The sequence below is a fragment of the Cebus imitator genome, unplaced genomic scaffold (assembly GCF_001604975.1).
Source record: "Cebus imitator isolate Cc_AM_T3 unplaced genomic scaffold, Cebus_imitator-1.0 Scaffold234, whole genome shotgun sequence".
Taxonomy (NCBI): Eukaryota; Metazoa; Chordata; class Mammalia; order Primates; family Cebidae; genus Cebus; species Cebus imitator.
The window spans coordinates 487,877-498,037 of record NW_016107549.1 but is presented as its reverse complement, the minus strand read 5'-3'; the positions used below and the strand labels follow the sequence as shown (position 1 = coordinate 498,037).

Below are 10,161 nucleotides of genomic sequence, written 5' to 3'. Positions count from 1 at the left end.
GAGTCTCCCTCTGTCGCTCAGGCTGGAGTGCAATGGTGCAATCTCAGCTCACTGCAACCTTCACCTCCAGGGTTCAAGCAATTTTTCTGCCTCAGCCTCCTAAGTAGCTGGGATTACAGGCACCTGCCATCATGCCTGGCTAACTGTTGTATGTTTTTACAGACAAGGTTTCACTATGCTGGCTAGGCTGGTCTTGAACTCCCAACCTCAGGTGATCCGCCCGCCTCAGCCTCCCAAAGTGCTGGGATTACAGGCATGAGCCACCGCACCTGTGAAGTCAGGAGATTGAGACCGTCCTGGCTAACATGGTGAAATTCTATCTCTACTAAAAAAGATACAAAACAATAGCTGGTGTGGTGGCACACGCCTGTAGTCCCAGCTACTCTGGAGGCTGAGGCAGGAGAATCGCTTGAACCTGGAAGGCAAAGTTTGCAGTGAGCCGAGATAGCGCCACTACACTCCAGTCTGGGCAACAGAGCAAGACTCCATCTCAAAAAAATAATAGTGGCCCATGCCTGTAATCCCTGTAATGGCACTTTGGGAAGCCAAGGCGGGCAAATCACGAGGTCAAGAGATTGAGACCATCCTGGCCAACATGGTGACACCCCATCTCTACTAAAATACAAATATTAGCTGGGCGTGGTGGTGTGAGCCTGTAGTACCAGCTACTCGGGAGGCTGAGGTGGAAGAATCACTGCAACTGGGAGGCGGAGGTTGCAGTGAGCTGAGATCGTGCCACTGCACTCCAGCCTGATGTCAGAGCGAGACTCCATCTCAAAAAATAAAATAAATAAAAGATAAATAAAAATAAAGGCAATTGGTGACAACTGTAACTGAAGGTGAGTTATTGAGAATACCTGGGACAGGGCTAAAGAAGGAGTGCTGTTTTAGGCTGGGTGATGAGAGACCACTTCCCTGAAGAAGTGACATCTGAGGTGAGACCTGAATAGAGGAACCAGCCATGTGACTGTCATTTCAAGCAGAGACAACGGCAGCGCAAAGGCCCTGGGGCGGCAGTGCAGTTGGGGGAGGGCTGGAGGGAAGTGTGAAGCTGAAGTGAAGTGACACAAGGGGACAGTGTGAGAAGATGTGACCTGAGAGGTGGACAGAGCCTTCCGGGATTTTTATTCTAAATTTGGTGGGAGCCTTTGTTTTGTTTGTTTTTGTTATTATTATTTTAGAGACAGGTCTCACTATGTCGCCCAGTCTGTTCTTGAACTCCCAGGCTCAACAAGCCTCCGGCCTCCACCTCCAGGGTAGCTAGGATTACGAGCAAGCCACTGTGTATGACTTGATGGGAAGCTTTGAGAGAAAGGAGGTGGCTGGGCCGAGGGCAGTGGCTCACACCTGTAATCCCAGCACTTTGGGAGGCCAAGATGGGTGGATCACGAGGTCAGGAGTTCAAGGCCAAGATGATGAAACCCCATCTCTACTAAAAATACAAAAATTAGTAGGGAATTGGATGAATCTGGAAACCATCATTCTCAGCAAACTGACACAAGAACGGAAAGCCAAACACCGTATGTTTTCACTCATAGGCGGGTGTTGAACAAGGAGAACACATGACTCAGGGAGAGGAGCATCACACACTGGAGGCAGTTGTCGGGGGTAGGGGAGAGACAGCGGGGGGTAGGGAGGGAGGAGAGGGTGGGAAGGGATAACATGGGGAGAAATGCCAGATATAGTATGCACCTAAAGTTAAATAAATAAATGAAAAAAAAAAAAGCTGGTTTTTTTTTTTTTTGAGACAGAGTCTCACTCTGTCATCAAGTGCCAGGCTGGAGTACAGTGGCACAATCTCAGCTCACTGCAACCCCTGCCTCCCGGGTTCAGGCAATTCTCCTGCCTCAGCCTCCTGAGTAACAGGGACTACAGGCGCACGCCACCACGCCCAGCTAATTTTTGTATTTTTAGTAGAGATGGGGTTTCACCACGTTGGTCAGGATGGTCTCAATCTCTTGACCTCATGATCCGCCCACCTCGGCCTCCCAAAGTGCTGGGATTACAGACTTGAGCCACTGCGCCTGGCCGAAAGTTTATATTAAAAAAAAAAAAAATACAAAAATTAGCCAGGCATGGTGGTGCACACCTGTAATCCCAGGTATCTGGGAGCCTGAGGCAGGAGAATCACTTGAACCCTGGGGGGAAGAGGTGGCAGTGAGCCAAGACGGTGACACTGCACTGCACTCCAGCCCAGGTGACAGGGTGAGACTCTGTCTCAAAAAAAAAAAAAAAAGAGAGAGAGAGAGAGGAGGTGGCTGGAACAAGGATGGAGAGAAGTGGATGAATCCAAAATCTGTCTGGAGGCAGAGTCAAGAGGGTTTGCTGATGAACTGCAGGCTGACTCCTGGGGTATTCTTTGGTATGCAGAACTGAATGGCTGAAATTGACACATACAGTGAGGAGGAGTTGGGTTGGAAGTGTTCAGTCTGACATGTCTATTAGACCGGAGACTGCTGGATGTGAGTCCAAAGCCTAAGGGAGCAGTCAGAGTTAAAGGTAAATTTGGGAGACATCGGCATAAAGATATACATAATTTTTTTTTTTTTTTTTTTTAGAAGTGGAGTCTCGCTGTGTTGCCCAGGTTGGTCTCAAACTCTTGGCCTCAAGTGATCCTCCTGCCATAGCCTTCCAAAGCACTGGGATTACAGGCATGAGCCACGGCACCCAGCCTAGATTTTTGTTTGTTTGTTTTTGAGACTGAGTCTACTCTGTTGCTCAGGCTGGAGTACAGTGGCACCACCATGGCTCGCTGCAACATCCACCTGGCAGGTTCGGGGGATTCTCCTGCCTCATCCTCCTAAGTAGCAGGCCCATGCCATCACATCTGACTATTTGTGTGTGTGTGTGTGTGTGCATTTTTAGTAGAGAAGGGGTTCCACCGTGTTGGCCAGGCTGGTCTTGAACTCCTGACCTCAAATGATCCACCTGCTTCAGCCTCCTAAAGTGATGGTAATTTGAACACAGCAGTTGATGAGAACTTAACAAAGACACAGTTTATAAAGGTGTAGGGAAACCATCAAGGCACAGTACAAACACCCTGAGGTTAGCAACACCAGACAGCTGTTGCCACCTCTTGGCCCTGGAGAGGGCTGTGTAGAGTTGCTGCCTGTAGAAGAGGACGTCACCAGTGGGGCTTGGAGGGAGGGGACACGGGGTAAACTTTTTTTTTTGAGACAGAGTTTTGCTCTGTTGCCCAGGTTGGAGTGCAATGGCGTGATCTCCGCTCACTACAACCTCCATCTCCCAGGTTCAAGCAATTCTCCTGCCTCAGCCTCCCAAGTATCTAGAATTACAGGTGCCCGACACCACGCCCAGCTAATCATTAGTGTTTTTAGTAGAGACAGATTTTCACTATGTTGGCCAAGCTGGTCTTGAATTCCTGACCTCAGGTGATCCACCCACCTCAGCCTCCCAAAGTGCTGGGATTACAGGCATGAGCCACCCCCCCAGCCCTATATTTATTTATTTTTTTGAGACAGGGTCTCACTCTGTCACCCAGGCAAGAGTTCAGTGGCACGATCTTGGCTCACTGTAACCTCTGCCTCCCAGGTTCAAGCGATTCTCCCACCTTCGCCTCCTGAGTAGCTGCAATTACAGGCACCCGCCACCACGCCCGGCTAATTTTTTTAGTATTTTTAGTAGAGACGGGGGTTTCGCCATGCGGGCCAAGCTGGTCTGGAACTCCTGACCTCAGGGTGATCTGACCGTCTTGGCCTCCCGAAGTACTGGCATCATGGGCATGAGCCACCGCGTCCTGCCGGTAACTATATCTTTCCTTCTGGTCACCCCAGAATGGTGGGGTTGGGGGCAGGAGAAGGGAAGAGTCTGCTTCCATTAGAGGGAAAGTGGAAAATGTCCCTAGGGGAGGGCGGCCGGCGCAAGGGCATCGATCCTGTCCTCGAACCGCACGATCCGGCCTCAGCTGATCTCTTCCCTTATCCTGGACGTCTCCTGCCCCCTGTCTGGGCCTCCCGAGGCGCCTGGGCCCAAGGTGACCGCCTTTCAACCGCAACCGCTAAGCTTGGCCCGGGGCGCGCTGTGTCCGTCTCTCCCTCCTCCCTGAATCCGGGAGTGCACTTGGCAGCAGACACTTCGCGGACTTTTCCGGGAGGAGTAGGGAAGCCGCCTCTCAGCTTGGCGGGGGGCAGTGGCGCGCGGCTGGGAAACTCTCTGAGCCCTAGCACTGTGAGGGAGACCCTGGCGCGCCGTAAGGCGGCTCCTGGCGCCCTCTCGGGCCGGAGCTGTGCGCCGCAAGGCTGGATCGGAGGGAGGGCCCGGCCCTTAGGGCGTCGCTGCGCGCTGGCTGGCACAGACTGGGCGGGGCTGCCCGGGTTCCGGAAAGACGACTTCGGGGGGACACCTCACAAACGGGCTGGTGGTTCAGAACCCCAGTCCGACGCGCTGCTGGGGCTCAGTCTCCTGGACGAAGACGAGAACATGGCTCTGAAAAAGTGCCAGGGTGCGCTGAGGAGGAGAACACAGCACCCAGAGCGGCCCCCCAGGTAGCGGGGCCGGGTCTAGGCAAGCCCTCTTCCAAGAAGTCCTGTGCCCTGAAGCTGACTGGGCACGCTAGTTGATGAAACCGGGTGCCCCACCAAGGCGCCCTAGTCCCGAGGGCGGCGCCAGGGCGGGGCCGGAGTCCTCCTGGCAGGTGCCGGGGGCGGTGCCCGGCCCTGCCCCCGGGGGCCGTTCCTGGAGGCCAGAGGCGGGTCAGAGAAGCGGCCGGTGCGGGCGACGCCTTGGAACCCACGGGCTGCGACTGCGACCACAGGTGCCTCACAGGGCCCTGTGTCCTAACTCTGGGCGTCAAAACCCCAGGTGGGAACTGACGCTTCCGAGCTGCTTCCAACCCTGGACACCGAGGTCCCCCAGCTGGAGAGCGAAACCCTAGGGTCTTCTGAAGAGGGGGGCCACGAGCCCCCAGGGCCAGACAGCGAAGCCCCAGAGCCTGTTGCAGAGCTGAACACTGAAGTCCCAGGCCGGGCGGCGAGGTCCCCAAGCCCTCCGCAAAGGACGTGGAGACCCTCGAGCAAGAAAGCGAAGTCCTCGAGCCATCAGTCGAGCAGGACTCAGGGCGCCCGGGGTTGTCAGCAGCGGTTGGCTTTGAGAGTCCTGAGCCAGGCAGAGACGACCCTGGGCCGTCCGAAGCGCAAAGCGCGGGGATCCAGGGGCAGCGTCCCGCTCCGGGCCTGAGACTTCCTCCTCCAGGTCAGGCTCGGAAGCCTCCGACTTGCGTTTCCGCCGTGCCCTGAGGCTCCCCAACGTCCCCCGGAGGAGCTGTTCATGGAGACGCCAATAGAGCGCGAAATCCGCCGCAGCTGCGAACGCGAGGAGAGCCTGCGCCGGAGCCGGGGCCTGAGCTCTGGCCGCTGCGGGCAGCGAACTCATGGAGCTGCGCGTGCGGCCAGTGCTCAACCTGCCGGGTCCTGGCCCCGCGCTCCCGCGCGCCCTGGAGCGCGCGCGGGCGGGAGCGCAGATGCAGCGGGACATCGAGCGGGAGGCCCACCGGCAGGCGGCGCTAGCGCGCCCCGCGGCCGCGGAGCCGCACGCCCAGTCGCCGCCGCAGCCGCTGGGCGAACTCAAGCGCTTCTTCGAGGCCGCCGCGGGGAGTGGCTCCTCCGCCGGGGCGGGGGGCGGCGCGGGCCCGCAGGGGCTGCCAGAGCCGGGGGGCCGGGCGCGCTCGGCCGTGCAGGGCCAGTGCCCGGTGCTGGCCCGCGCCCCGCCGCCTTTCGCTCCGTCACTGCTGGAGCAGGAGGTGCGCGCAGTGCGCGAGCGCGAGCAGGAGCTGCAGCGCCTGCGGCGCAGTGTCTATGGCACCGCGGAGTTCAAGGAGCCTACGCCGAGTCTCACCGGTAAGCCGCGGGCGCGGCAACGCCAGGGACCCCCAGGGTTCCAGCCGCCCCCACCGACTGCCCAGCTTAGGTGGCCCCTCCTCTGGCCCTCCGATTCTCGGGGCCTCTTCCTCCAAGCTCCCAGGCTCCTCCGACCCCTTCTCAACTTTGTCTCTTGCCCACCCCTTCTGGGGCTGCATTACTCGCTGTGATCCACCCCTCCACCGGGAGGGATGAACTCTCTGATCCACATCACCCAGGCTGCGCGGGGATGGGTGGGGGCATTCCAGATGTGTTCCTCTTTGTCGGGTTCCAGGGAACCCTGACTGGGTTCTGGCACTCCTGGGTCCTCCCTCTGCATTTTTAGGCTCCTGCCTCTCCATTCTGGGTTCACCTCCCTCCTCCCTCGGGTCACTGGGTCCCTGGAGCTGAGTGGAGGCTTTTACGGGGAGGCGGAGGGTGAACGCCTGTGTGTGTTTAAGGGGTGCGGCCGGCCTTTTTCATCCTGGCTGCCTCCAGCTGGTGAGATGAGCGCACCTTCCCCCCTAGCGAGCAGGGGCGACGGAAAGTTGGCGGTGACCTGGCCCCCCCGCAGAAAGGCCTCGGAGAACGGCCTGGAGCAGGTGGGAGCCCCTTTACCCGTGTGCCTTTAGAGCTTATCGTTCCCCTACCCCTCCGCTGCCAGGACGCTGGGTGGGAAAAGGCGCATCCCCCCTGGAGGGCCATTCTGGTCCGAACTCAATGTGGGACGCATCCGGGGTGAAGAGGAGACGTGGTCTTGGGGCCCAAACCGCCCCACCCTGAGCCTGGGTTCGGTGCGCAGGTCCCTGAGGCCGGCTTTCCTTCTGGCCCTCTGCCCCCAGGAGGAGCGCAAACCTTGAGGTTTGAGCAGACAGGGACCCAGGCCAGAAGTAACGTACACGTCAGAGGACCAGGGCGGGGAGCGTCTAGCAGAAGGCCTGGAGAAGGGTCGGCCCTCTGCATTGGGGAAGATGAAATCGACCAGCCCATCGTTGAACTTGACTTTGTGAAATTGACCAGCCCCGTCTATAAAACTTAGAGTCCCCCATTGGGAAACTGACCACCACCCACAACTCCGCCAGTGAAACTGTCCAGCCCTTCTCCCGCCTAATCGTAAACTGAACTACCCACTCCCTTGACTGTAAGAGGGCCAGGGTTACGGCCGCGGCTGCCCCACTCCCCGCACCGCCAATAAAGCCTCTTCTTTCAGGGCACTGCAGCCAGTTTTGTTCTGGGTCCTCTTCGTCTGGAGTGGGGCGGGAGCACGGCGGGACGAGAGAAGCCCGAGAAAGCCCCAAGAGGTGCGGGCCGGAATGTGGGAATGCGCCCTTATCGCCCTGTTCTGGGGCTGCCCGCCTCCCATGCACTGCCAGACCCGGCCTGGCCCAGGTCCTACCGCCCCCTGGCGGCCGGGGTGCAAGATGTGGCCCTCGGACCGAGTTCACGCCCTGTTTCTAGGATTCCTCTTCATTTATTGGTGCACTGGCTAGACAGAGATGGTAAGAGACTGTTCCTACCTTGGGAACGTAAACAATAGCTACCGAGGTCGGGCGCGGTGGCTCAGGCCTGTAATCCCAGCACTTTGGGATGCCAAGGCGGGTGGATCACCTGAGGTCAGCAGTTCGAGACCAGCCTGGCCAACATGGTGAAACCCCGTCTCTACTTAAAAAAAAAAAAAAAAAATTAGCCGGGCGTGGTATCGGGCGCCTGTAATCCCAGCTACTCGGGAGGCTGAGGCAGGAGAATCGCTTGAACCCGGGAGGCGGAGGTTGCAGTAAGCCGAGATTGTGCCATTGCCCTCCCGCTGGGTGACAAGAGCCAAACTCCGTCTCAAAAAACAAAACAAAAAATACACACATACACACACAAAGAGGTGGTAAGAGTTCAGGCTTCTCAACATCATTAGTTCCTAATGATCAACATTCTTGACCTCATGGGTCCTCACTATGAATGAGCACACCTCATTCATAGTGTTGGGTCAAGAGTTTCTGCTTTCCAGAAGCACCCATGTCTGCGTGTAGGCAAGCATCAAAAATAAATAAATAAATAAAAAGCATCCATGGCCTGGCGCGGTGGTGCACGCCTCTAATTCCAGCACTTTGGGAGGCCGAGGTGGGTGGATCACTTGAGGTCAGGAGTTCCAGACCAGCCTGGCCAACATGGTGAAACCAGTCTATTTTAAAAATACAAAAAAAATATAGCTGGTGTGGTGGCGCATGTGTGTAATCCTGCTACTCAGGAGGCTGAGGCAGGGGAATCACTTGAACCTGGGAGGCAGAGGTTGCAGTGAGCCAAGAACACACCACTGCACTCCAGCCTGGGTGACAGAGTGAGACACTCTCTCTTAAAAAACAAACAAGGCAACTGAAACCTAGCTTTTGAAAAGAGAGATCTGAATTTTTATGACCGTGACTATTTAGAAAAAAAAATTTTGAGTCTTGCTCTGTCACCCAGGCTGGAGTGCAGAGGTGTGATCTCCACTCACTGCAACCTCCACTTCCTGGGCTCAAGCAATTCTCCTGCCCCTGAGTAGCTGGGATTACAAGTGCACACCATCGCACCCAGCTCATTTTTTGTATTTTTTATAATCCCTACACTTTGGGAGGCCCAGGCAGGTGGATCACCCAAGGCTGGGAGTTCAAGACCAGCCTGACCAATATAGAGAAACCCTATCTCCACTAAAAATACAAAATTAGCTGGGCATGGTGGTACATGCCTGTAATCCCACCTACTCTGAGGCAGGAGAATCACTTGAACCCAGGAGGCAGAGGTGGCAGTGAGCCAAGACTGTGCCATTGCACCACAGCCTGGGCAATAAGAGCAAAACTCAATCTCAAAAAAAAAGTTTTCAATTTTGGAGACAGGGTCTTGCTGTCATGCAGTCTGCAGTGCAGTGGCATGATCACAGTTCACTGTAACCTTGATCTCCTTGGCTCAAGTGACCGACCTGTCTCAGCCTCCTGAGTAGCTGGCGCTACAGGAATGAACCACCACACTCAACCCAGGAATGTTTCAGAATTGCTGCTTAAACTCTTGGCTCTTGAGATCATGTCACTGCACTCCAGCTTGGGCGACAGAGCGAGACTCTGTCTTTTTTTTTTTTTGAGACGGAGTTTCGCCCTTGTTACCCAGGCTGGAGTGCAATGGTGCGATCTCGGCTCACCGCAACCTCCGCCTCCTGGGTTCAGGCAATTCTCCTGCCTCAGCCTCCTGAGTAGCTGGAAATACAGGCACACACCACCATGCCCAGCTAATTTTTTGTATTTTTAGTAGAGACGGGGTTTCACTATGTTGACCAGGATGGTCTCGATCTCTTGACCTCATGATCCACCCACTTCGGCCTCCCAAAGTGCTGGGATTACAGGCTTGAGCCACCGCGCCCGGCTGAGACTCTGTCTTAAACAAAACACCAGCCTGGCCAACATGGTGAAACCCCGTCTCTACTAAAAATACAAAACAATTAGCTGGGCGTGGTGGCGGGAGCCACCAGCTACTTGGGAGGATGAGGCAGGAGAATCTTTTTAACCCAGGAAACGGAGGTTGCAGTGAGCCGAGATTGAGCCATTGTACTGCAGCCTGGGCGACAGGGTGAGACTCTGTCTCAAAAAACAAATTCTTAGGCCAGGCATGGTGGCTCATGCCTATAATCCTAGCACTTTGGGAGGCCGAGACAGGTGGATCACGAGGTCAAGAGATCGAGACCATCCTGGTCAACATGGTGAAACCCCATCTCTACTAAAAGTACAAAAATTAGCTGGGCATGGTGGTGCATGCCTGTAGTCCCAGCTTCTCGGGAGGCTGAGGCAGGAGAATTGCTTGAACTCAGGAGACGGAGGTTGCAGTGAGCCGAGATCGTGCCATTGCACTCCAGCCTGGGTAACGAGAACGAAACTCAGTCTCAAAAAAAAAAAAAAAAAATTCTTGGTTCTGTCTAACTCTGTCTCTTGTATAGATACATCAAATATCTAGTGAAATCCATAGGCATAAAATACAGAGAGGTCACGCCGATACAGGGCTGCACCCAAGAGCAGGTCAGCCAAGAAGGGCTCATCACCTGACCCCATCCATCAATGACACAGTTACCCGCTCCTCAGCATACTTCACCGTGACTGTGGAAGATATGTAGAGAAAGGCGGGAGAGAGCCCGAGAAGTGGAAAATGGAAACACCTGGAGGCTGGGCTTCATTTCCAGCAGGGGAGCCAAGAACTAAGTCTATCAAGAGTGGACAGGGGCAGGGCATGGTGGCTCAAGCCTGTAATCCCAGCACTTTGGGAGGCCAAGGCAGGTGGATCATCTGAGGTCAGG

The 10,161-nt window shown here is 55.8% G+C and overlaps 1 protein-coding gene across 1 annotated transcript; it reads left to right on the top strand.

The window, feature by feature from the left end:
* Positions 1-4,348: 4,348 nt before the first annotated feature.
* MISP3 (MISP family member 3) lies at positions 4,349-7,069 on the top strand. The gene is given in 4 exon segments (XM_017497646.2): positions 4,349-5,373; positions 5,375-5,855; positions 6,384-6,457; positions 6,698-7,069. Coding segments are annotated over 4 exon segments (660 nt in total). The 5' UTR covers positions 4,349-5,286; the 3' UTR covers positions 6,716-7,069.
* The last annotated feature ends 3,092 nt before the right edge of the window (positions 7,070-10,161 follow it).